Source organism: Leucoraja erinacea, chromosome 34, assembly GCF_028641065.1.
Source record: "Leucoraja erinacea ecotype New England chromosome 34, Leri_hhj_1, whole genome shotgun sequence".
Lineage (NCBI taxonomy): Eukaryota > Metazoa > Chordata > Chondrichthyes > Rajiformes > Rajidae > Leucoraja > Leucoraja erinaceus.
The window spans coordinates 3953365-3981278 of record NC_073410.1 but is presented as its reverse complement, the minus strand read 5'-3'; the positions used below and the strand labels follow the sequence as shown (position 1 = coordinate 3981278).

Sequence of the window (27914 nt, the reverse complement as noted above, 5' to 3'; positions counted from 1 at the left end):
GGAGATAAATTCAAATAAAGAATGGATCCGTGTCCCTATTTAGCAAAAAAAAAAATCATTATTTCCTCTTTCCTTCAATCTCTTTGGCAAAATATAAGATAATCATTTTTAAAATAGTTTGGGATTGATTAGATGCAGCACAGTGAATGAAAGATCAATTTTCAGAGACAGCAGAGATATAATAATGTGATTAATGGTTGGGTATCAACAATACCACAACCATAATCAAATTGCCACCACTGTTCATTTCATGCTATCCTGACCAGTATCTTCTCATTAAAATATTATTGAGCTGCATTTCCTCTTTTACATCAGCTGGCAATAAGTATTCCTGATATTAGCCCTTCAGTATTAACGCTCAATAGAACATTACGCAGCAGAGTACAGCACAGAAACATCTCTGTAGAACATGGGTAGGGTCAAAGGGTCCTGACCAGAAACATCACCTATTTGTGTTCTCCAGAGATGCTGCCTGACCTACTGAGTTGCTCCAGCACTTTGTGTTTTTAATTTATTCAGAAAGAGTCAACTAAGTCTGAGTTGCTCGCAAGCCTATTTCAAGATCTGGAGTTTCTGGATCTGGTTCAAGATCTGGTTTCAACAACTAAGTTACAGAGATAGGTTGAATAAGTTAGGTCTTTATTCTCTGGAGCGCAGAAGGTTAAGGGGGGACTTGATAGAGGTCTTTAAAATGATGAGAAGGATAGACAGAGTTGATGTGGACAAGCTTTTCCCTTTGAGAATAGGGAAGATTCAAACAAGAGGACATGACTTCAGAATTAAGGGACAGAAGTTTAGGGGTAATATGAGGGGGAACTTCTTTACTCAGAGAGTGGTAGCGGTATGGAATGAGCTCCCAGTGGAAGTGGTGGAGGCAGATTCATTGGTATCATTTAAAAATAAATTGGATAGGCATATGGATTAGAAGGGAATGGAGGGTTATGGTATGAGTGCAGGCAGGTGGGACTAAGGGGAAAAAAAAGTTGTTCGGCACGGACTTGTAGGGCCGAGATGACCTGTTTCTGTGCTGTAATTGTTATATGGTTATATGGTTATAAGATCACTTTAGACTTTAGGTACAGCATGGAACCAGGACCCTCAGCCCACCTTGTTCACACCAACCAGTAATCTCTCCATACACTACTGTATCCTGGGGATAATCTACAATTTTACCGAAGCCAATTAACCTACAAACCTGTCGCTTTTGGAGTGTGGGAGGAAACCAGAGCATCGGGAGAAAACCTACGCGGTCACAGGGAGAACGTACAAACTCCATACAGACAGCACCCGTAGTCAGGATTGAACCTGTAACGCTACCGCTGTGCCAATGTAACGCCCATGAAGCGAATGGTTAATTGTCATATGCACCAGGACCAGAATATGAAATTCGTATTTGCCTGCTTGAAACCCATTCCTGATAGAACCCACTAGGAAGCCACGTCTGTGCACTGAGACTTGTCCTGCTTCACCTGGCCAGTCAGGGAATATTCTACACCACCAGCTAAGGAGATACTGGTTAGGAATTAGCTTCACTACAAAGCTTGGTGCATGGCTACTGACTGCTCCTCTGTCTCTGCATCAGGACTGCTTGCCAAACAGGCTTTGAAACACACAGGGACATTTGCACCCACATCTATAGGGAGGGCACAGTGACACAGCAGTAGAGTTGCTGCCTCACAGTGCGAGAGACCTGGGTTCCATCCTGACTACAGGTGCTGTCTGTACAGAGTTTGTACATTCTCCCCGTGGTTTTCTCCGGGTGCTCCGGTTCCTCCCACAGACGTACATGTTTGAAGGTTAATTGGCTTTGGTAAAAATTGCAAATTGTCCCTGCTGTGTAGGATAGTGCTAGTGTACAGTGTTCACTGGTTGGCATGGATTCGATGGGCCGAAGGGCCTGTTTCAGCACTGCATCTCTAAACTAAACCTATGTTGCTACCTTGCTAGTATAAACTCGCAGGGGGGGAAAGGGAGCAGTGAAATTAGTGGCTTCATTGGCATTTGGATCGCTAGTGCCTCATTAATGTCATCGCTTAAGTTATTGTCAATGATATGGATATTGTTCCTTGAGTTTGTAATTTCTGTATGGTTTTATCCGATGTTTTATTTATGTATAGTATTGTGAATGCAACTGGATAGCATGCAAAACAAATAATCCCAAACCAATAACGTGCCAATGGACAGTGACCCGGCCCCTGGTGTTTTTCCCGTACCCAAAGCTATAGGATGCTGCAAGGGTCATCGGCGTGGAGAGACACTGCTATCAAATTTATTATTCGTAGATGAGAACACATTAATGTTGTAAAGTGTGGCATGATTTACAGTGTGACAGGACAAATACTTCTACTCAGAGAGCCAGCTCTTCCAGATTTCACCCATTTGCAAGCCCTGGCCAAAGCATCGAAGCATGTTATCACTGGACAAGAATATTTTGCTCCACCAGGCTCAGCCTCATTGTAATCCGAGCGCGTATCACCCTGCTGACTGGTGCTCAGTCACCGCACCAGCACTGTCTGCCAAACAGGATCCGAGACAGGTCTCGGCGAAGACACCAGGTCTCCAGCAGATTGTGGGCAGGTTAGCACGCATTTCAAAGGAGGGCTGTCACATCACTGTGAATCAGCAGAGTGATGTTACAAACTAGAAGTGGCATTGATGCAATCAATAAATGCAACTTCATTTTGAGCCTCGGTTGCTCAGAGGTAAGCAGACAGCGAAATGCAGAAACGCGGAGCTGATTGTTGGGCTGATTGCAATTAAATGGAAAGTTTAGAGTTCTAATCATATTTGCATGGTTGATATATTCCAAAGCCCGTGTCGAACAAGCTGAACCCTGTTGTATTGGTGTAAATGAACCATACCCAATGCTAGGTTACACAGAAAGCTGGAGAAACTCAGCGGGTGCAGCAGCATCTATGGAGCGAAGGAAATAGGCAACGTTTCGGCCCGAAACGTTGCCTATTTCCTTCGCTCCATAGATGCTGCTGCACCCGCTGAGTTTCTCCAGCTTTTCTGTGTAACCTTCGATTCTCCAGCATCTGCAGTTCCCTCTTAAACACATACCCAATGCTAGTTGTTTCAATATTCTGGACCAAGTGCAGTCAATGTCCTCCACAGCCCACGCACTTGATCCCAATCAGACGGCGTCAGATTCGCCACGATACACCCGTGAAATTCCGCAAAAATAAAATGGGTTTGGTTGGACAAAACTGGATCTTAAAAAACAAAATAAGAGCGAACGTCCCCATGGTTCCTCAATCTTATCCATTGGAGTTGATCTGACATTGATCTCACCTTCACTTTCCCCTGCCCAATAACCACCGACTCCCCCATAGTCAAAAATCTATCCATCTCCACCTTAAATGTGTTCACAGCGTCTCCCTCCACAGCTCATGTTCATAAAATCTAGGAGCAGAATTAGGCCATTCGGCCCATCAAATCTACTCCGCCATTCAATCATGCCTGATCTATCTTTCCCTCCCAACCCCATTCTCCTGCCATCTCCGCATAACCCCTGATGCCCGTACAAATCAGGAATCTACCAATCTCTGCCTTAAAAATATCCATTCACTTGGCCCCCACAACCGTCTGTGGCAATGAAGTCCACAGATTCACCACCCTCGACTAAAGAAATTCCTCCTCATCTCCTTTCAGTAGGTACGTCCTTATATTTTGAGGCTGCGACCTCTGGTCCTAGACTCTCCCTATAGCGGAAACACCCTCTCCAAATTCACTCTATCTAGCTCTCAGGAGGAAGGGATTTACAGGGAATTATGACCTTAGGAAAAATGAAATTCTTCTTCATTTCTGTCTTAAATGGGAAACCCTTTTATCCTGAATCTCTTAATGCAGCTCAGGATTATGGGGGAAACTTGCAAAATAATGTATTGCTACTATTCCCAGAAATGACTGGAAGTCTCCCCACATTTAGCCATTCAGAACGGAGACGAGGAAACACTTTTTCACATGGAGAATTGTGAGTCTGTGGAATTCTCTGCCTCAGAGAAATCTCTGATTTAAAACCTCCACTGCCTTGTGGCCATATTCAGTCATGGAAAAGGTGATGGATCAAACCTCAAGAAAATCCCTAAGGCAGTTTGTCGTTGTCTACAACCTCGCTCTGGCAGCTCCTGCGATGGCGCTGGTGCCAAACTGTAACGGCCCTGCTGTTCCTTTGAATCGACCAGCGACGTGGAGAGGGGGGACGTGGTGCATGGGCAACAGCCTGTCCTCCATATGACATCGATCGCCCAGGCTTGCATCCTACCAGGATGCATCACCCATGGTCAGTCATGACCAAGAGGGGCCTAGTGAAGAGGGCGGTTCACTGGATACTTTCAAGAGAGAGCTCTTAAAGATAGCGGAGTCAGGAGATATGGGGAGACGGCAGGAACAGGGTACTGATTGTGGATGATCAGCCATGATCACATTGAATGGCGGTGCTGGCTCGAAGGGCCGAATGGCCTACTCCTGCAGCAATTGTCTATTGTCACACACGCAATGGTCAAACTGCTACCCTGTTAGATGTGGGTGGCATGAGATTTAAGAGTGTTGTGGAGTTTGTGATACCCACCAGAATGACCTTTTCCATTTCTTTGGATGGACACCAGTGAAACATCCCGGTGGAATCGTATTTCTTCACGCTGGCATCTTTCTCTTCGATCTGATCGTTCCCCGGGATCGACAGTGGATCGTGTCTGCAGAGACAAGGAGAAGACCATCAACCTGACACCTTGTCCTCAGCTTTAGCGGCCGGCTATATCCAGCCTGCCAGTGCCTGTGCCAGTTGTTTAATTTACGAGCACTCCTCCGACAGCAGTGCTTAGCCCAGACATCACCCCACCCCCAACCCCCAAAAGGAAATACATGATCAAAGGGCTCACAGTAACTGCTGCAACGAGGTGAAATAGAGACAGAACCTCGCGCTGGCTGAGTGGCAAGAAGATGAAAAGCCAATTACATGCTTTTACCGTATACAACTTCCGAAGCTGTTCTCCGAGCAATAAAAGCTTTAACAGGGTACACTTGATATATTTCAGCAATTTTTCCCCCATCATATTTTGCTTTTTTTGAAAACTTGAAGCCATTAATGTTTCAGAGGATGTCAGCTCAGAGCAGATTGATTAATTTACATCTGCATCGTGAGCAGATGATTTTTCTCCTGAAGAACACTGAATGTAAAAGTGGTCCTTACCAGCTGCCACCTGGCCATCAATGCCTGCACTTCTAACATTTCACTGTGTTCTGCACATCCATCAGTCGGCGGCAGCTGTCATCCGAGACTCGGTCTTGAATAGTCAGCAATAAACACCCCATTTCATCCTGACCCAGCTAAATCTCCACCAGAATCCCCATTACATCGGATTCCAGCACTTACAAGGTAATTACGTCAATGGCACACCTTCCCTTTAAACTATACAAGTTGCACTTAAGAAACGCTGGAAGAATTTCTAGCTGTGTGAGAAATAAATCAGGGAACGTTTTTGAGAAATGCGATTAATTCTAAAGCTTTTCATTTCAAAATTCCCACTAATATTCTCTTTCATTTAAGGAACAACAATTTAAAGTATATTTACCGGCACGGGCAGGCAATAAGGAAATCAGTTCCTTTTAGCAAATAATGGAGGATTTGACGGAAAGGAGAATTGGCCAGTTTTAGCTCTGTTATTTGAAAAACCAAAACAGTCTTTTCTTGGCGCTGAAGCATCGTACATGTTATACATCTGCCCCCACCCATATAATGTTGTGAGCAGCGCTCACATTTGCCCTGTGTCGAGCAGCATTCCGTGTACTTAGACTGAGATGATTGCTCTGTACATTTGAGAATCCTTACTGCATGGAATTAATCCAGGAATGGGTGAACATGCTTCTAGAGAAGTACAGGGGTCAGGACCAAGATGCTCCTTTGGAGCTCTGATAAGTTAAAAAAATAATAAAATAAAAATAAAATAAATGTTTTAATTTCCTTTAAAACAGCTTTGCCATTTAAACAAATATATTCTTATGGTAGTTGATATGTCCCCTTTCTTGCTCTGTATATTTTGAACCTCCTGTGTTATAACTAGTTGTCAGGTTTTAGAGCAGAGATGGTTTCAAATGACCAAAGATACTTCAAAAGAGAACCTGTTTGAAGATTGCATCCAACTGCACTAGACAATGTCAGGTGGAAACTGGGGGTAATTCACGATGAGTGTACGATATTCAGCTGTCTTGCAAGCACCAGCCAACGGCAAAACCACAAATCCCAAGGACTCGCTTTGTCAGGGATGTACCTTCTGTTTCACCGCCAACTAGATGTTGCTCCCACGATTGCCTGGGAATTCAGACAACCCCGCATGTTGACGTTTATCCAGCTTCCTCCCCCACCAATCCCCTTCTCTGCGTTTCGCTCTCTCCCTCCCAACCATCACGACAAAACATTTGTCTATTAAAATGTTCCGTCGGGCCTGATGCATGCATTCGCGCACGGTTGCTAATAACTGCAAAATCATTTAGTGATTTTACACCCTGACTGAATATTTCATGATGTTCTGTGTGTTTCACGGTTTAGTCAATGGACCTCTGTCATTTCAATCTCTTCTGACGGCCTTGACTGGTGCAATAAAGCTCCGACAAGATAGCTATCTTTCACCAGCTGTCACTCACTGCCGCTTGTCACCGACAAACGCTTGTTCAATTCCACTACTCACAGGGAATAACTACGACATTTGTTACACCGTAATGTTCTGTTCTGATGGATTTGAGCAAATGCGGTGTGATTAATAGACCTAACATTCGCCGGCTGCAATCAAGACCAAGTATCCGATGACCAACCCCCCCCCCCCCCCCCCCCCCCCCCCCCCCCCCCCCCACCCAGAAATCCATCAGAATGGTATTAATTTTGTGTGAAGAATGCTGGCTGCCATTCGTTAGAACTTGTTATACTGAAGGCTCAGGCGGGCCTGGGCTACGTGTTCAAGCTGCATTTAACAATTCCAATGTGCTGCTGACTAGACAGCACAGGCGAGGGACGGCTATTCTCCCTCAGCGCCATTCCGCCAGGCAATGAAAGCAGCCGGCTCTGAAATTTTCCAATCCCATCATACAATCTGACAAAGGCATGCTTTTCAAAAAACCCACATCCAAACTGTTGATCATTACTTATTTACAGAGGCCTAGAGGCATGTGTGCCTGCAAAAACCATACTTGATACAATATATACCAGCTTATTCACCCTTGTGCAGTAAGCAACCCTTAGGCATCCTTAAACCAGCACTTAATATTGCCCATAAAACCTACCTTGTAATTGCAAAATATGTAATATTTAAGGTATAATATATCTGTGGGATAAGGATTTCTGAAAGCTTTGGCAACTTTGTGTTCAGTAATTCTATGTTTTGCTGAGGGCTATGACTTGAAAAAGCTATGCCAAGCATAGACGAACTGTCATCTCACTACCCAAGGGCCACTAATATAAAGGAGTACCCTAGAGCAAAAAAACTTCGGCACAGCTTTGAAGCCGAGGAGAACAGCACAACGTGCTCCCCTAGAATTATTGCTGCATACAGATCAAAAGACCCAGCGCATATTTTACACAGTAAACAGGGACCTTCTGTTAGTCTATGAAATGTTTGGAGTTTCAGTAAAATCCGAAGCAATTCTCGTGTAATATTGTTTCATATGTTAAGTGGATGAAGCTGTTTACATGTCAAACATCCGTACTTTAACCCCTGACATAAGGGGGGACAGAAAGCAAACAATACACCCCCCCACACCCCCTCTCCCACATCGTCACCCCTGCCCCACCAATTATTAGCCTTTGTTTCCCGCCACCAAGCCAAAATCAATTAATGGCAATCTAATGTAAATGGACAAGATAAAAGGAATGTAAAAAAATGTGGGTTCTTTTCTCATCGTGACACATCTCACATATGGCCCGAAGTACAGAAACAAGGGCTCGAAGGACTCCCTGAAAACGATGAATTGCCTGAGGGGAAGTAGCTGGATGAGTCCCTCTGATTGGTTACTGCTGTCATTAGTGCCACTGCTGTTTAAGAAGTACATGCAGACAGGATGGGGTGACAGCTAGGACTTTAAAGGCTGCGTTTTCTCTAACAGCCTTTCCTACCTCTTTCATGACAGAAATATTTCAACTCTATCATTAACTGCTGACAAGCTGACAGAATAAATACTTCAGCCTTTAAGGATTTCTCTTTCTCTCTCGTTCTCTCTCCCTCTCGCTCATTCTCGTTCCTTCTAGACGAGAGTTTTCTTTATGCTGCCTCCTCTTACCTCATCAGTTTCGGTGAACTGTTGGGTGAGTTTCGCATGCCCCCGTTCCGTTGCTTTTTTTTGGGAGACAGCACTGATGGGTTTTCATCTTGAACTGCAAACAGATGGAAGATGGGGAGGTTAGAAAGCTTTCAGAGCCTGACACAAAATGAAAATGCAATTTTAAAAAGGAGGCCATATTAAACCGAAAGTGACTCATAATCAAAGTTAAAGATCCCTGCACTTCAGGCAGTTCACGAGACTTGAGAATTAAAACAAAATATTAATCTCGATGTTTTAAAATCGTAACATAAGGTTGAAATTATTTTGATTATGGTGCAACAAAACAAGGAGAAAGTAATATCAAAGCAATTCACATCAAACAAAACACACACACACACACACACACACACACACACACAAAGGATAACTGTGATTGGATTTGGCCTAAATTTGGGTGGAGGGAATTCAAGTTAACTCCCAACTTCTGCAAAGTCACAAGATATGTAAGATTTGCAATGTGGTTACATGGTTTTAGTAAAAGAGAAATCAAACCACTCGGTTTATAGGTGGGGCCGTTCCAAGCCTGTCGTGCTCACGTATTGACTCCAAATGTTCGGCAATGGTGATAGGAACTACACATGGACATAAGTTGCAGGATTTGGGCAAAGCAAACATGGTGAGAGATAGGTCTGGAGGGTGGGTCCCTGCATTCCAAACAACAGCTGTTAAAAAATGTAGAGACAATGTTTAACCAAAGTATTTAATCCATTGAGGAAACACCATTAATTTTGGCTGTCAACTCAAACAGAACATAAAAAACATCAAGCCATTGTAACTCTGTACCTTGGTATGGTGAATCTGTGGCATTCATTGCCACAGACAGATGTGGTGGCCGTCACTGAGTCTTTTTAAAGCAGAGATCGATAGGTTCTTGATTAGGGTGGGTGTCAAAGGTTATGGGGAGAAGACAGGAGAATGGTGTAAAGAGGGAAAATTAGATCAGCCATGATCGAATGGCAGAACTGGCTTGATGGGTTGAATGGCCTAATTCTGCTCCTATGTCTTTTGATAGCCTCAAAGCCCTGTCCCACAGTACGAGTTCATTCCAAGAGCTCTCCCGAGTTTGCCCTGATTTGAACTCGGAGATTTACGGTGATGGCCACTCGTCGGTACTCGGGGATCTCGTGGACATTTTTCAACATGTTGAAAATCTTCACGAGTCTTCCCGTGCTTACCTGCATTTAGCGAGTCTTCCCGAGTACCTGCCGTTAGCGTTACGAGCCGCTAAGAGATGTCCCCGAGCTCCGATGTACCCGCTACATTTATTCTCCGTGCTTACCACGAGTTTGATTTTTTTAAAACTCGGGAGAGCTCTTGGAATGAACTCGTACCGTGGGACAGGGCTTTTAGTCTAGCTGGGCCTCACTGACCTGTTTCACCAGAGATCCTCTTTCTGTTCTTCATCCATGAACCTATAGCTCTTCTGGGAGCTCACATCGCCATCCCATCAGATAATAGATGTCATTGTTTATCCCAAATATACCCCGGCCAAGAATCACAGCTGAGATTTTGAAGACATCTGACTGACTAAAATGTTTTAATTTGCGGCATAATTTTCATCAGAGTACTGGGATTTAGTTGGAATGCTTCAGGCAGATAGATGAAGCAGTCAATGTTTTCCACACAGGCCAGGGTATTTTTGGAATAAACAATGATGTCTATTATCTGATGGGATGGCAATGTGAGCTCCATGAAGAGCAAAAGGATCGTAGATGGAGAACAGGAAGAGGATCTCTGGTGAAACAGGCCAGTGAGGGTCAGTTAGACTGAGGGTATCATAAGTCACATGAACTGAATTAGGCCATTCGGCCCATCAAGTGAGCTCCACCATTTGATCATGGCTGATCTATTTCTCCATCTCAACACCATTCTCCCGCCTTCTCCCCATAACCTTTGACACCCATACTAATCAAGAACCTATCAATCGCTGCTTTCTCTGCAATCTCAATGACTTGGTCTCCACTTCTGTCTGTGGCAATGAATGCCAAAGATCCACCATCATGAGAAGGGGCTAGTACAGAAAGAGCTATTGACCGGGGTCACAGAGTGTTCGCACCTCTGCTGTCGGTGTGGGCGGGGTTAAAGGTGCAGCAGCAACCTTTCCTTTTACCATTTACTACAACATATCTTTAACCCTTTGGGCGACCCAACAGGACTGCAGAAAGACTCTACGATGGGAACTTTCCCCTCACCTCCATCACTGAGCAAAACCGTGGCAGGAACAAAGGCAGGGATATATTGCTGCATTAAGTTACCGAACGATGGATATAGAGTCGATTTGGGAAGGATGTTTCTGTAATGGAACCAGAGGGCCATTACAGCCTCAGAATAAAATAATGTACCTTTAGAATGGAGATGGGGAGGAATTTCTTTATCCCAAGGGTGGTGAATCTGCCACAGACAGCTGTGGAGGACAAATAATTGGGTAATTTTGAAGTGAAGATTAAGGTCCTTGATTGGAAAGGGCATCAAATGTTACGGGCAAAAAGGCCGGAGAATGGGGTTGAGAGGGAAAAATAGATCAGCCATGATCAAATGGTGGAGTGGACGCAGTGGGCCGAATGGCCTAATTCTGCTCCTATGTCTTATGGCCTATGGTCTAAGTTTGCCCATAAAAATGGGGAATAGCCTGTAATATTGTTGTTCCACCAAAATGTCTGAACATATTGAAACCTTTGGAAAAGCTTGATATCACCACTAACTGTTACAAAGACCGAGTACTGAAAAACATAATTAATATCTTCAATATTAATACTTATTGTATCTGCTGTGTGCAGACTTTAATATTCTAAAAACATTAATCACTTACAGTAATGTGCTTTATTATTAATGATATATTTAGGTATTTGATAACATTAGTTAAGCTTTTTGTCACTTTTATTTTGCATGTATACAACTCAATATGTCCAGAACCAGGGGCCACAGTCTAAGAATAAAGGGGAAGCCATTTAAAATTGAGATGAGAAAAGACTTTTTCACCCAGAGAGTTGTGAATTTGTGGAATTCTCTGCCACAGAAGACAGTAGAGGCCAATTCACTGGTTGAATTTAAAAATGAGTTAGATAGAGCTCTTAGGTCTAGCAGAAACAAGGGATATGGGGAGAAGGCAGGCACGGGTTACTGATTGTGGATGAATGGCGGTGCTGGCTCGAAGAGCTGAATGGCCTCCTCCTGCACCTAATTTCTATGTTTCTTTGTTTCTATGTTTCATCCAGAATATAATTAGCGTGAGATTAGTTTCTATTGGAACATGCTCTTACTTAGAACTGTTCTAGAGGAAAGACCATTGGGTACAAATTAAATGGTGGTAGGAGTTGGCCATTCAACACCTTAGTACCAACTCCACCATTCAATGTCAAGGCTGGTTGCTATTGGAACCTAATGGCCTAGTTCCCATTCCCTCTGGTCCATGAATCTATCAAGTTCAGCCTTGAGTACACGCAACAGTATCCCATCCACAACCCTCCAGGGAGAAAATTCCAATTATTTACAAGTGAAAAAATCACTCATCTCCTTCGTACATAGTGGACCCCTATTCAGTAGACAATAGACAATAGGTTCAGGAGTAGGCCATTCGGCCATTCGAGCCAGCACCGCCATTTAATGTGACCATGGCTGATCATCCCCAATCAGTACCCCGTTCCTGCCTTCTCCCCAGACTCCGCTATTTTTAAGAGCCCTCTCTTGAAAGCATCCAGAGAACCTGCCTCCACCGCCCTCCCGAAACATTGCTTCAGCTGGGAGGATCATCTGTCGTGATGAGCCTCTGAAGAACTTGATGCATTTCGGCGAGATCAACTTTCATCATGAATTCAAGAGAACACTGGGCTGATCCGATTAATCCCTCCTCAATCACAGCAACATCAGTCGGAGAGAAAATAACTAACGGGCTGTTAAATGGGGGCAAACTGAGCTATTGGCTGGCATGAAATACTAAAGAGCAGACTTTTGGCTCAGGAATTCTCAACATTTTCTGACTATGTTTAGTTAAACTTCAAACTGTTTTTACTGGCAAGTGATAAGATGACATGATCCCCCAGATAGCTATCCACAAAACCTGGAAAAGCACATTCTCCACCTTTAGGTCTGTAATATATTACTTTCAAACCGAACAGTGTTTTCATCCCCTAAGTTCACTATTGTTTTACGATTTGCTTTAGCGTTCAGTTCTTTAAGTTAAATCAGCACAAATAAGGGTTGCTCCCGAACTACAGTGGCATTATTGGGAGCGTGACCTGATGTTCATCGAACAGCTACAGTACGCTGTCATCAATTGCCACAGATAATTCTACAGGGTGAGCAGGGAAAGGAAGACATAATCAGTGCTAAATTATTTAAGCAGTCTGTCCACACAACCGTCTGCTGGGTTTATGCAGAGTGTTCTGAAAGTGACTCGCCGAGATCTTTGCTCATTATTAACTTAAGTAAATGCCATGTATTGTATTTCAAAACACAACAGCCTTAAACTCTCAAACTCTGGAAATGGCAGGTCATATTAAGAGCAGCCCTGTTCTGTGAGTGTACCTGCGTTTGTGTGTGCGCGTGTGTGTGCGTGCGTGTGTGTGCGTGCGTGTATGTGTGTGTGTGTGTGTGTTGTGTGTGCGCGTGCGTGTATGTGTGTGTGTGTGTTGACTGGAGAATGCAGGCGTGTACATGCATGTCTGCATATGCACACGTGCGGGTGAGTGAGGATAGAAGTGTGACATTGCGGGAGTGTGCTCCAGAATTGTGTGGAAGAACCCATGTCACGTGAATGCGATTCTTTTGTGCACGCACGTTCACACGCTTGCTCATGGGAGAGTGCGCTTGTTTGTATGTGTGAGTGCATGTTTGTATCGATGTCAGTATTGTGCGCGTGTGTGCGTGCGTGTGTGCGTGCGTGTGTGCGTGCGTGTGTGTGTGTGTGTGTGGTGTGTGCGTGCGTGTGTGTGTGTGTGTGTGTGTGTGTGTGTGTGGATGTGTGGTAATATGCGTGTGTCATTGTGCCTGTATGTAAGCATGTGACTGTGTGCATGTTAGTTTTTTGAGTGTGCGTGTGTATTTTTGTGTGGGTGTGTGAGTATAGATGTTAGTGATGCATGTGTGTGTGTGTGTGTCTGTGTAAGCGTCTGAGTGTATGGATGTTAGTGTTGTGTATGTGTGTGTGTGCCTGCTATATGTCAGTCTGTGTCAGTGGTCTAATACTTTGAAAGTTAATTGCATTGATTTGACTTTGTTTTTCTCCACTGAGGCTGCTGTGAAGCAGAAACTGAGCTCAGATCACACATTCAAAGGAACGCTTCTAAGTGGTCCACACTCCTGTCACCGTTTGGCAGATTTTCTATCTAAAATGTATGTTTCTTTTTCCCACTATTGTTTGAAAGGAGGAATAAAAGGCACCCCAAACGACAATGTCACACACAGCTGTCAGGGCTGACTGTGGGCTGTAGCCAAGGACAATCCCTGGAGGTTACAGAAAGCACCAACATACATTGCAAGCAACACTGAGGTCTACTGGTGTACCACCAGAGACTGCTCTCTCCACCCCCCCCCCCCCCCCACCCCCCCAGTCTGCAGAGGGCTCCAAATTTCACAAGTTATAGGAATAGAATTAGGCCATTCGGCCCATCGAATCTACTCCGCCATTCAATCATGGCTGATCTCTGCCTCCTAATCCAATTTTCCTGCCTTCTCCCCATAACCCTTGACACCAAGTCCATTTATAACACCCATATTTATCAATCCCACCCAAACCCATCATATTCTCCCCAATTTCCTGCCATCTCATTCCTTAGATGCTACTGGTCATCTGCAATACCGGGATGATTTACAGTGGTTGCGATAAGAAACCAGAACACACAGTGAGAACACAATCACATGTAAACTCCACACAGATAGCGCCAGAGATCAGGATTGAACCCGGGTCTCTGGTCCTGTGAGGCAGTAGCTCTACTAACTGAGCCACTGTAGACTGATGATCAGAATTGAAACTAAAATATTTTACACTCTGCTGGGTATGGGATCTGCCAAACTTACCTGTTTGGGATCACAGTGTCTCCTGACCCACCAAACTGGTTGATCCCCAATTGAAATGGTATGACAAATTTAACTGGAGATGGGTAACAAATGTTGCTTGCTGGCAATATCCATGTTCTATCAACAACAAAGGCAATATTTTACAGACATTTTACAACTTTTGCCTTCTACTGTAGAAAAATCTAACTTCCAGCAGATTACATGGGCTGACTAAAAGGCTATCATAAAGGATGGGACAATGACACAGTTGGTAGAGCTGCTGCCTCACAGTGTCAGAGACCCGGGCTCGATCCTGATGCTGTCTATGTGGAGTTTGCAAGTTTTCTGCCTGTGACCACGTGGGTTTCTTCCAGGTGCTCTGGGTTTTCCCTCCCATATTCCAAGGAGGTGCAGGTTTCTAGGTGAATGTACCCTCTGTATGTTGTTCCTGGTTTGTAGGGAGTGGAAGAGAAAATGGGATAATATAGAACTAGTGCGAATGGGTGATCGATGGGCAGTGTGGACTCGGTGGGCTGAAGGTCCCGTTTCCATGCTATATAACTAAACTAAACTAAACTAGATGTTCTAGTGATATACCAGAAAGAGCCAGACAGAGTATCTGATCTGCAGTGGGGATATCAGTGAAAACAAGCAGATTAGATTTGGTCAGAGCATCAAGTATGGCACAGACATTGACGGGCGGAGGGCCTGTTCCTGTGCTATACTGTTCTATGTTCTACTGTCCTACATTCAAAGCCATGCAAGGCCATGCATGTCATTCATTATCCAGGACTCTTGACAAGTCAGTCAGGAGCAATTGTCATTAGTCCGGCTGTTGAGATAACAGAGCACTCACCAGCTGATGATAGCGAGGCAGTGTTTTAGAGTCTGTAATTGAATGATTGATGGCCACAAGGTCCACGTCTGCACCTTAAGCTATCTTTGAATAAACAGCGCAAAGTCATGAATTTCTTGGACCTAAATGGTGTTAAACCAGAGGGCAGTCAGAAAAACGGATTTGCCACTATTCTGCAGTTATGATCATTCCTGAATAAATGAGAAATCAACTCGTACATGAAAAGAAATCAATGTAATTTCCCTCGCCTCTTGCCACCGTAACACTCTTCCGCTGGCTGGGTCTGCTCACGTTTTGACTTTGTTGAGAAGATAAGATCCCAATCAGTTCAGCAAGCGGTGATCTTGGTCCGTATGTCAGGAAGCATCAGAGCAGAACATAGAAACATAGAAACATAGAAAATAGGTGCAGGAGTAGGCCATTCGGCCCTTCGAGCCTACACCGCCATTCAATATGCTCATGACTGATCATCCAACTCAGTATCCTGTACCTGCCTTCTCTCCATACCCCCTGATCCCTTTAGCCACAAGGGCCACATCTAACTCCCTCTTAAATATAGCCAATGAACTGGCCTCAACTACCTTCTGTGGCAGAGAATTCCACAGGTTCACCACTCTCTGTGTGAAAAAAATTCTCATCTCGGTGCTAAAAGACTTCCCCCTTATCCTTAAACTGTGACCCCTTGTTAGGTGTCACATAGATGGTGTGTTGGACTGTAGTTGGATCGATACTAAATCACAAAGTATTTTTGCAACATCCCAGTTACTGATAATGTGAGACTGTCACCTCTACTTCATTAGTATGTGTAGTAATTGCTCTGTGAACAGTTGCAAATTATTTGGATAAATTAACATTTAGAGAAATACTCAAGAGATCAACAATAATACTAGTAAATATTGATGCTTTCTGGTATCTATTTGCATAAACAAATTACTTGTTAGAAATATTAGTTTAGAATGAATGCTATATTTATCATCTCCTATTAATGATTTTACAACTTTGATTTGCAAGGCACTGAGCATTTTAGAAAGCTGAGATCAAATCCTGACAATGGGCCTGAATTCTGATCCAAGCATGCAACCTGGGTGTAATTAGATAGGTTTAATTCATAGCGTCTGATCATTTTTCAAAATCGTATTGAAGTGATCACCTAGCATCAGAAAATGTCAGAATAACTTATTGAGCTCATTGCACTGTTAATAGAGGCCTGTGGCATTTTTGAAAAATGTTGCTCTTGTGCATCGCAGAGGATGTTTTCCTCAATTCTCTGGACAACAGCAGCAAACTCCCCAAAGTAGCTTGGAGCAATCTGTGGAGGTTGATTCTAACGTCAGCTGCTGGTTAGATTCAAACCCCCCCATTGATAACTCTTGGATTCATCTGCACATTGTCAAACATGTACAGCATTAGTTTGAGAATATGCAAGGTGGCAGCTTCACTGAGGGTTTGGAATGACCCAGGCGGCTGCTGTCTATTTACGAGCTTGCCTTGCATTTATTCCCAGGTTTATGTAACGACTAGTTTGAAGTTGAAAGGATAGAATTCTAAGAAAACGTTCTGCATTGTTATCTGCTGCTACATTCCCCACTGAGTTTCCCCACCACCTCCACTTCTTGGAGAGTTTTGCAGGTTGAATGTCGTCCAACTCACCAGTATAGCAAAAGGCCATGGAGAACATCTTGTTGAAACAAAGAACTGCAGATGCTGGGTAATGCACAGAAGGACACAAAGTGCTGGAGTAACAGCATGTTAGGAAGCATACATGGAGAACATGGATCAGTGACATTTCGGGTCGAGACCCTTCTTCGGACTCAAGAAGGGTCTCGGTCTGAAAGTAGACAAAAGTGCTGGAGAAACTCAGCGGGTGCAGCAGCATCTATGGAGCGAAGGAAATAGGCAACGTTTCGGGACGAAACCTAAGGGTTTCGGCCCAAAACGTTGCCTATTTCATCGCTCCATAGATGCTGCTGCATCTGCTGAGTTTCTCCAGCACTTTTGTCTACCTTCGATTTTCCAGCATCTGCAGTTCCTTCTTAAACACTCTCAATCTGAAAGGTCGCCTGTCCATGTTCTCCAGGGCTGTTGCCTAACCTGCTGAGTTACTCCAGTCCAGCACTCTGTGTACTATCGGGTCTGTAGGGCACGAACAGGCAGAGACAATGGGTCTACCAGGACAGTCAGGTTTGTGGATTTTGGGGAGAAGGTAAAATCGGGCCGTGCGGGGCTGTGGAACGATGAGGTTGGAGGCTTGGGGGAGCAGGGAGCCGGAGTGGATGAAGTCAGTGATGGTACTAGAGATAGTGGCCTGGTGCTCGTCTGTGGGGTCATGGTCAAAGAAGGGTTTTGGCCCGAAACATTGCCTATTTCCTTCGCTCCATAGATGCTGCCGCACCCGCTGAGTTTCTCCAGCATTTTTGTCTAACTGTGTAGTATTATTGACAACATCTCTCTGGATATGGTCAGTTACAATAATTCAGATGTCAGGTGGAACTGAATTGATCCATTTCCATGCAGTGTGTAAAAGCCCAACTGCTCACCCAGCAAGCCATTGGTTGGAAGCTAGTGGCAAAATCTGCACAGATAAACATTCAGAGGTTTGAGAAATCCTCTAATCCGTTGGTGGCCCACATCCGAGCCGTCAATACTTGACACGGAGCCCAGAGCCGCAGACTATTCTTGTGCTTTGGGGAAAGTAAGTAGACGGAAATAAGCATGCTTTTTACTCTAACAGCATTGTGAGTGTGTGAGTAAGAGTCTGAATAAGTTTAGTTGAGAGATTTTAGTATCGTGATTTAGTTTAGCTAATAGCTACAGAATGGAAACTGGCTCTAAGGCCCACTGAGTCCTCGCCGACCATGGATCACCCATTAATCCTAGTTCTCTGTTTTCTCACTTTCCCATCCACCCCTAAAAATTAAGGGCAAATAAGAGGTCAATTAATCTACCAACATATACATCTATGTGCGCAAGTTTAAATGTATTTGAGTGTGTGCACAAACAAAGAGAGTGTGAGATTAGTGCGCTGTATGAATGTGTGTGCAAGAGTGAATGCATTTGTGTGTGTACAAACAAAGGTTGTGTGAGATTAGAGTAAATGTGCAAATATATACAAGTGTGAATGTATTGGGGCGGCACGGTGGTGCAGCGGTGGAGTTGCAGTAGCAGAGACCCCAGGTTCGATCCTGACTACGGCTGCTGTCTGTACGGAGTTTGTATTTTCTCCCCGTGACCTGCGTTTGTTTCCTCCAACACCCCACAGACATGCAGGTTTGTAGGTTAATTGGCTTTGGTAAAATTGTAAATTGTCCCTAGAGTGTGTAGGATAGTGTTAGTGTACGGGGATCGCTGGTTGGCACGGACTCGGTGGGCCGAAAGGCCAGTTTCTGTCCTGTATCTCTATACTCTAAACTCTGTGTGTGTGTGTGTGTGTGTGTGTGTGTGTGTGAAGTGAGTGTGGAGTGTGAGTGTGTGTGTTTGTGTGGGCTATATTTGTGCAGGTGTGAGTGTGCGTGTGTTGATGAGAAAGGATACACACAAGAGCAGGTGTGCATCTGGCATGTCTGAACAAATATACATCCACTGTTCAGTGGCACCTTATTCCTTAAGTAGCAGCACCACCTGCTGTTTATTGCATTTATCTCAAAGTGGGAAGAGCCTGCCACTCACCAGCATTTACTGCTTTAGTGTAGGTTGAATTTAGTTTAGTTTAGTTTAGAGATACAGCGCGGAAACAGGCCCTTTTGACCCACCAAGTCCGCACCCCCCCCGCGCACCAACACTATCATACACACACACTAGGGACAATTTTACATTTATACCAAGCCGATTAACCTACAGACCTGCACGTCTTTGGAGTGTGGGAGGAAAGCGAAGATCTCGGAGAAAACCCACGCAGGTCATGGGGAGAACATGCAAACTCCTTACAGACAGCACCCGTGGTCAGGATTGAACCCGGGTCTCTGGCGTTGTTAGGCAGCAACTCTACCGCTATGCTACCATGGCAAATAGGAAAACATTTACAAGGTAGGGTGAATTAATGGGGGTGGTTACAGTTGACGCAATCCAAAATATTATTAGTGAGGGAAACCACGGCCTTGCTAATCGCTCACTAATTTTAAAAGGATACACTTCTATGCTGAGAGTATCACTGATGAACAATTGATGGTGGAAATATTTATCTATTTTAAGATGACCTTCTTTGCAGAGATTGTGTCTGTTTGATCCATTGCCTGACAGTTTCTGAATGACAGACAGTGAACAGCAGGGAGAGTGTCCATGTCAGAGCAGTGTCCACACCATGGCACAGATTCCCGGCATTCCTAAGTTCTTACACAACACCAACGCAGGACACCATGAGACCATGCCATTTTCACCATTGCAAAATAGACAAGAGTATATAAGCCACCATCCAACCTTGGCCCCTGATAATATTCCTATGTATTATGCTTTTCTTGTGCATTTTGTTAATGACTCCATTAAAAGGACTGAAGAAGGGTTTCAACCCGAAACGTTGCCTATTTCCTTTGCTCCATCGATGCTGTCTCGCCTGCTGAGTTTCTCCAGCATTTTCGTCTACCTACCATTAAAAGGACTTCACATCTGCTGGGACTGGGGCTTCTTTGAGGTATCCTGTACCAGCTTCACGCAGGGGTTATTTATTTTTTTTACAATTTTAAGGATTCTACTGCTCATAGAATATGTTTTGGAGAGATAGAGTGTGTGGAGAAAGGGGGAACTCTTGGCAGGCGTTGTAAGTACATCTAACAACTATTCTTGACCATTGGGTTGATCAGCATTTAGGAGTTGCTATCCTACCTCCACTGTTTCACCCACAGTGCCCCTTCCCTGCTGCTCATTCCACTCCATCTGAAATCCAAAATGTCCCTGGGTTCTCCAGTTATATTACCAATCTGTGTAAACCAACAGCCTTGTCTATCAATGCAGAGGTGCATCTTCGCTTTCCTCAATCCCATTCACTCCAAATCCCATTGTGATGGGTGAGGAATTGCTGTAGAACCAATTACTAAGGTCCTTCAAAGGAGGAAACCATTCTACCTGGACTGGCCTTAATGTGGCTGCCCACAAAAATTGCCCAGCAAACCAAGTGGTTGGATCAGAACTTTAATCAGAGGATAATTATCAGTGGATATTTTTAAGGCAGAGATAGACAAGTTCTTGATTAGGACATGTGTCAAGGGTTATGGGGAGAAGGCAGGAAAATAGAATTAGGTGGCAGGGATCAGCCATGATTTGAGTGGACTCGATGGGCCGAATGGCCTAATTCTACTCCTGTAACTTGCAAATTACCGCGTTACAGCATGGCTCAAGGCATGAACAACATTGCCAACAGCTTCTCAGGGTAGTTACGGATGAGCAACGAATGTTGGCTTTAGCAGTGATGCCCGGGTCTTGAATAATGAATGGAGAGAAAAAATTCCATCTACGACCAGTGGTCAGATTGGCAGGAAACCTTTGTGTCTGGAGGCACAACATGGTCTGAATTTCCATTCTTGCTCAGTAATCAATCACCCCCCTCCACCCACCCTTTGGAGTAGGTGAATTAGGAGGAGATAATGCAGGAACGAGTTTATGATATCTCAGTCAAACCTGGCTTATAAATATAGACAATATAGATCACAACCCTAATACCCCTGTCCCACTTAGGAAACCTGAACGGAAACCTCTGGAGACTTTGCGCCCCACCCAAGGTTTCCGTGCGGTTCCCGGAGGTTGCAGGCGGTTGCCGGAGGTTGTAGGTAGTGGAAGCAGGTAGGGAGACTGACAATAACCTCCGGGAACCTCCAGGATCCGCACGGAAATCTAGGGTGGGGCGCAAAGTCTCCAGAGGTTTCCGTTCAGGTTTCCTAAGTGGGACAGAGGCATAATACATCGCCTATAGCTGTGAAATTGTAGCATCATTTGGTCGAGGCATAAAGGAACCCATCCAGACACTAGGTACTATTAGTTTTGGCTCACGTTCTGTCCAAAAAGGCTGAAGAATTGATTGATCAATATTCCAGACTGAATCTTGATTCTGAACAATTCTGATCACACCAATCTAATTGACAAACACCTTGCATAAAACAAGAACTAACTAAAATAGATCATCACTGCACTCTGACTAGAAGGGTAAAGGCTAGATAAATGGAACAGAACACTGGGTTAGGGGGAGAACACGTGGGAACAGAAATCAAACAGGAGACAACATTTCAAGGGGGATCTACTTGTGGCAAACCAATGACTTACTTGTGCTGAGATATCCATTATAGCCATATCTTGCTGAGGACAATGTAAAGAAATGACAGGTTTAGAGATGTGGAAACAAGAATCTTGTATCATGAAATGTCAACATGAAGCACATGGAGAAATGTCAAATACAGGGACGTTTAAACCATTAAAGATGTTATGATCATGAACTCCACCTAGTGCCAGCCCACACACGGCACCGTTGGATTTCGATTAAACCAAATGTTGATTTTACTAAACCAAGTAGTCACCGATGCATATAGAGGGAACTGCAGATGCTGCAATCCTGAGCAAAACACAAAGTGCTGGAGGAACTCAGCACGTTAGGCAGCATCCGTGGAGGGAATGGGTTCAATCAGTCTGGAAAAGGGTCCTGACCCAAAACGTCGCCTGTCCATTCCTTCCACAGATGCCATAAGGTCATAAGATATAGGAGCAAAATTAGACCATTCAGACCATCGAGTCTGTTGCACCATTCCATCATGGCTGATCTATTATTCCCTCTCAACACCCTTTTCTTGCCTTCACCCCGTAACTTTCGATATCCTTATAAATCAAGAACCTATCAATCACCTCTTTAAAAATACCCAATAACTTGGCCTCCATTGCCGTCTGTGGCAATGAATTCCACAGATTCACCGGCATTAGGTTCAAGAAATTCCTCCTCATCTCCATTCTAAAAGTACGTCCTTTTATTCTGGGGCTGTGCCCTCTGGTCCTAGACTCTCCCACTGGTGGAAACATCCTCTCCATGTGCATTCTATCTAGGTCTGACCTGCTGAGTTCCTCCAGCATTTTGTGCTTTAGTCACTGATGTGCGATGATTCCAAGTTGCCTCAAGAAGGGTTTTGGCCCAAAAAGTTGCCTATTTCCTTCACTCCATAGATGCTGCCGCACCCGCTGAGTTTCTCCAGCACTTTTGTCTACCTTCGAGATGAGGCATATTGGTTATCCTGCTGATCAGGGATTCTGGATCCAGCACCACCATGCTCTACCTGGTTCTGCACCATTGAGATGGCACACGCTAGTGCCAATCTTTGTGCATCTTATTGCCGTGTTTGGTCTGTGTACCCTGGCTGGCCCTTGGTCTCAGATATGGTCCACAGCTTCTATCAGTGGTCAAGCAATGACATTTATCATTGACCATCCCCACAAGGATCTTGTGATCTCCGTGTCAACAGCTTTTCCTTTCCTGGCCCTTGCTGTATTCAGGCACCAGGTCAAACTAATCCCCCATGTCCAAGTGCCTAAACTTCCAATTGATTAAAACATTCTCACAGAAAGCAAACCTGGAAACAAAACGTTCAAATCAAAATTATTTTTCGAACATTATCCAGAATGATGAATAAATATCAAAACATGCATGTGAATAAAGCTCGGAAAGGCCATAAAAATACTCTTAAGGTAGATCACACATTAAAATTTATTTTAAGTATTTGTCATAGAGTCATTGAGTCTTATGGCATGGAAACTGGCCCTTCGACCCAACTTGCCCACACCGGCCACCATGCTCCATCTGCACCACTCCCACCAGCCTGTGTTTGAAACCTGTATCGATATCGCTCGAAACCTGTCCTATCCATTATTTAATGCATTATGTACATATTAAGTGCATACGTATTAATCCATGTGTTAAGAAATTATAAATGTCATCGATAAAATGTTTTTAGGACCACTTACTAAGCACTAATTATGGCAGACTGCTATTAAAAATAATGCTAGACCTCTTATAAATAAGCACAAGATTTTAAGGATATTTTGCAGAGGACTAACGTTGAAATTCACATCAGTTGAAGTGATGGTCCTTGAACTGAGTGGGGGAGGCTCATAACAGCCCAACCTGTAGAATGTGGATGCATTGTCCCCAGCAGCCTCATGTGTTGTACAACAAGGTACATGGACAGAAAACCCACAAAGGTGTTGTCAGTTTTGCTGAGGGGCCATCACAAATTCACGTGAGATTAGTTATCATTGCTGCCTTAACCTCTGAGCAGGCCACAGGGTATATAACAGCGTATTACACCTTCAACACAGAGTCATCGAGTTGTACAACAGAGAAACAGGCTCTCTGGCCCATCAGTCGACAGCTGGTCATACAGTAGACAAGGAAGCCTTTCAGCCCATTGTGTACACGGGGAGCATTAAGTACCTTGTCTGTAATCATTCTATTCAGCAACACTTGGACTGGTGAGAATGAGAATGCCATGTGTAGATGGTTATGCATGCAACCATATATGTAACTACCTCATTATCATATTGACCCTCCCACACTTTGTAGTATAACTGTAGTATCTGCATGTTCCCTCCCTGTTAGGTTCCAGTACGTATGTAGACCAGTTGTGGTTAGTACTGGAACGTGTGTGAGTAGTGTTTGAATAAAGACTTAGTTAAAGGACTAAGGCTGACAACTAGTTTCCTTTACATGGTGTCAGAAGTGGGATTGTGTGCTTGTAGTTTCCTTTACACCATGGAACTAGAAAGAAGGATTAGAATGAGAAATGAAATGAGAATTAGGGTTAGAATGAGAATGAGAAAAGGAATGATAAATAGAATGGGAATCCCTGGGAAGAGTGAGAAACAGTGAGAAAGAGTGAGAATGATAATGAGAAATAGAATAAATAGAATGAGAATCCATGGGAATTAAAATGAGGAAAGGAAAATAATTCTATTAATCGGGCCATCTGTTTGCAGTATGTTAAGAAAGAATTCTGACAGAAACCCTTCAATCTTGATGTTTATCATTGGAGGAAACATAACTGAAATGAGAGAGTGAGATGACAGAAGTGAACATGGTTCTTTGACAATGTAGGTTGTCGCCTGTTTGCTACCCTGTTCTGGAGATAATGTTAACAGAAGAACTGCCTTTGCTGAAGGTAGTGAGTTCAACACTGCTGCTTATGTTGAAGTAGCCTGGTCAGGTCGCGGGTCCTAATGCAGGCTGACTTGAGGGAAGGGAAGAGGAGCTGAATCTTGCTCCGAGCCTGCTCCAGATGAGACCTGTGCCTCTGTGTAAAAGGTTTTGCATTATTCACAAAAGGTCACTCCTTGGGCTGAAGGCAGCACCCTGACAGAAATCTTCCCGGTAAGCCGTTCCTATCCTGGCATCTGTCGCTAGGAATAGCGAGGAGGAAATGGGCTCTGAAAAACAACTGTCTTGCATGTAAAAACATCGCAGGAGGAATCAACTGCCTGGTGGTAACAAACTGTCAGGGTGCGTTTTGTGAAAACCAGCCACACTCAGGAAATGAAAACGCAAACATAATTTCCATGTCACCCTATATAAACCCTCTGCTGAATTCACAGCAGAAGATGCAGACAACATCATTTCCAGCCTGTCCACATCACAACGATCCACTCACTGTTTCGGTTCTAGTGACCCCGGTAAGAAACACTGTGGTAACAAGCCATGCTAACAATTGCCTCCAGCAATAGAAAACCCCCCTCCCTTTCTGCAGCCTACACAGGTTCCTTTCAAATGCCATTTTGACAGTAATATCCTGCTTCAGAATGCCTGCATGTTGTTAAGAATAGGTTTGGTGGATACGGGCGTGAGTGCGAGTGTTCTTCATGCTTTTAAACCTGTGATGATTTGTGCTCTTCATGGATTGAAGCCACGACAAGCGGCTCGGAGTCGCTCAACTCCATCACTGCCAGAAACATGCTCGCACACCAATACGTTCAAAGTTGCCCTCTCCGCAGTTCGACTGTTTCATTTGGTCACACCATCTCTACCTGACATTAACCTGGAAACATTGCTGTAGCTGTTCCATGAGGAAAAACCATACAAACCGACAGTAGCCAGTCGGTCTCAGTTAGTGGGAACTGGATCCATGCTCCTAACTACCCTGAAGGCATTAACATCTTGGCTCCTTCCACTGTGTCAAAATATCCCACACACACACTATCAAAAGGTGTGAGAAAGAACTGCAGATGCCTCTCCGCCTACTTTCTATCTTCCCCCCCCCCACCCCCACCCGATATCAGTCTGAAGAAGGATCTCAACCCGAAACGTCACCCATTCCTTCTCTCCATAGATGCTGCCTCACCCGCTAAGTTACTCCAGCATTTTGTGTCTATCTTCGGTTTTATCCAAACCACCCCCTCCCCAGGTACTTCCCCTGCAATCACAGGAGATGCAACACCTGTCCCTATACCTGCCCCCTCGACTCCATCCAAGGACCCAATCAGTCTTTCCAGGTGAGGCAGAGGTTCACTTGCACCTCCTCCAAGCTCATCTACTGCATCCGCTGTTCCAGGTGTCAACTTCTCTACATCTAGACCAAGCTCAGGTTCGGCGATTGTTTCGCTGAACACCTCCGCTCAGTCTGTCGTACCCTATCTAATGTCCCAGTTGCTCAGCACTTCACCTCATTCCCAATCTGACCTTTCTGTCCTGGGCCTCCTCCATTGTCAAAGTGAGGCCCAGCGCAAATTGGAGGAACAGCACCTCATAATTTGCTTGGGTCGTTTACACCCCAGCGGTATGAACGTTGACCTCTAATTTCAGATAGGCCTTGCTTTCTCCCTCCATCCCCTCCCTTCCCAGTTTTCCTACTAGTCCTACTGTCTCTGCCTACTTTCTATCTTTTTCCCTCCCCCGCCTCCGCCCCGACATCAGTCTGAAGAAGGGTCTCGACCCGAAACGTCACCCATTTCTTCTTTCCATAGATGCTGACCCACCCGCTGAGTAAACCCCCCTGTCCCACTTAGGAAACCTGAACGGAAACCTCTGGAAACTTTGCGCCCCACCCAAGGTTTCCGTGCGGTTCCCTGAGGATTTTGTCAGTCTCCCTACCTGCTTCCACTACCTGCAACCTCTGGCAACCACCTGCAACCTCCGGGAACCGCACGGAAACCTTGGGTGGGGCGCAAAGTCTCCAGAGGTTTTCGTTCCGGTTTCCTACGTAGGACAGGGGCATAACTCCAGCATTTTGTGTCACACTGCCAAAGAAGGCAGTGTGGTGGCACAGGGGTGGAGTTGCTGCCTTCGGCCACCAAAGACCCGGGTTCAATCCTGACTCTGGCCACTTGTCTGTACGGAGTTTATACGTTCACCTCTTAACTGTTTTTTCTCTGAGATCTTCGGTTTCCTCCCATAGTTCAAAGACATACAAGTTTGTAGGTTAATTGGCTTGGTATAATTGTAAATTGTCTCTAATGTAGGAAAGTGTTAAATCGCAGGTCAGTGCGGACTCGGTGGGCTGAAGGGCCTGTTTCCGCGCTGCATCGCTAAACTAAACTAAAGAAACATAAATCATTTAAAATAAAGAAAAGAAAATTTAAAAGTGATATATTCATTTAAAGTCTAATGCAAGTTAATGAGAAGGTTACTATTAATTAAAATAAAATTCGCTTTTTAACTTTCTACCTACTTATTGACTGAAGGCCAGCCGTCCCATTCACATCAATGGGTTTATGCTGGTTGGGGTAAAGTGCAAGGCTGGATTAAAAATACATTCACGCCCTTAGTTTAGTAAATTACAGATCAACCCTGGACATGATGGGGACAAGAAGTGTTTGCGTCTGAACTCCTGTACATCCTGCACTTCTTGTATTGCAATGGCCAGGCACAGTCATCCACAGTGCACCAATATGGGTGTGGCAACTAGCCAACACTGCTCCATGGACTGCCCTATCACCACTATTAGCGACATAGTCCAATAATTCCCATTCAGATTACATTCTTAGCACTGAAAAACTACCCCAAGATACTTCAGAGTCTTATCAAACAAATAAAAGGACACTAAATCATACAAGATGATGTTGGGACATTTGACCCAAGCATTGGTTAAAGAGGACAATTTCAAAGAGGACTGTAATTAATTATAAACGTTACTGCAAACGCAGATAGTTTTCCAAAATGTAACTTTCTTATTGTAAACTTCTCAGGAGAACTGCAATCCCCAAACATTTGAATAGACTGAAGAATTCTATGCCCTGTTCCGTTCAGGAACAAAGGATAGATTATTGGTGGACAAATGTGCTCTGAAGTGCTCTGAAGACTCTGAAGAAGGGTTTCGGCCTGAAACGTTGCCTATTTCCTTTGCTCCATAGATCCTGCCGCACCCGCTGAGTTTCTCCAGCACTTTTGTCTACCTTCGATTTTCCAGCATCTGTAGTTCCTTCTTGAACATAGATTATTGGTGACTGCATGGGCCAAGTTCAGTGGTGGAGCCCAGCTGGAGAACTTGACCAGTATGTTCAGGCCTTGTGCGTTTATGCACCAGTCCTAAACCTCACCGTCAATAAAACTGATGAGCTGCTGACATGATCCAGGCTCCTGAGTTTGCATTTCCACACATGAAACTCCTGATAGAAGATGCTGCAGTTGAGGCTTTATGCATTGCAAGAGCAATATCTGAGATCTTGCTAAATGAAAGATGCAGCATGGAAACAGAGGCTTTGGCCCACCCAGTCCACACCGATCATTGATCACCCATTCACACCAGTTCTACATCATCCCACTTTTGCACCCACTTCCCACACACTAGATGCAATTTACAGA

General features: G+C 44.4%; 1 protein-coding gene across 15 annotated transcripts in view; it reads right to left on the bottom strand.

The window, feature by feature from the left end:
* Positions 1–27914, bottom strand: part of kcnma1a (potassium large conductance calcium-activated channel, subfamily M, alpha member 1a) — a 486207-nt gene that overhangs the window by 72195 nt on the left and 386098 nt on the right. For 8 of the 15 annotated variants that reach the window (XM_055661691.1, XM_055661690.1, XM_055661694.1 and 5 more), the window contains 2 exons: positions 8272–8365; positions 4574–4697 (listed from right to left, as the gene is read on the bottom strand). In XM_055661691.1, coding sequence (XP_055517666.1) covers positions 4574–4697; positions 8272–8365 — 218 coding nt within the window. Of the gene's footprint in view, positions 1–4573; positions 4698–8271; positions 8366–21409; positions 21443–27914 lie in introns of all 15 variants that reach the window. The other 7 variants (XM_055661680.1, XM_055661684.1, XM_055661685.1 and 4 more) reach the window with 1 other exon arrangement.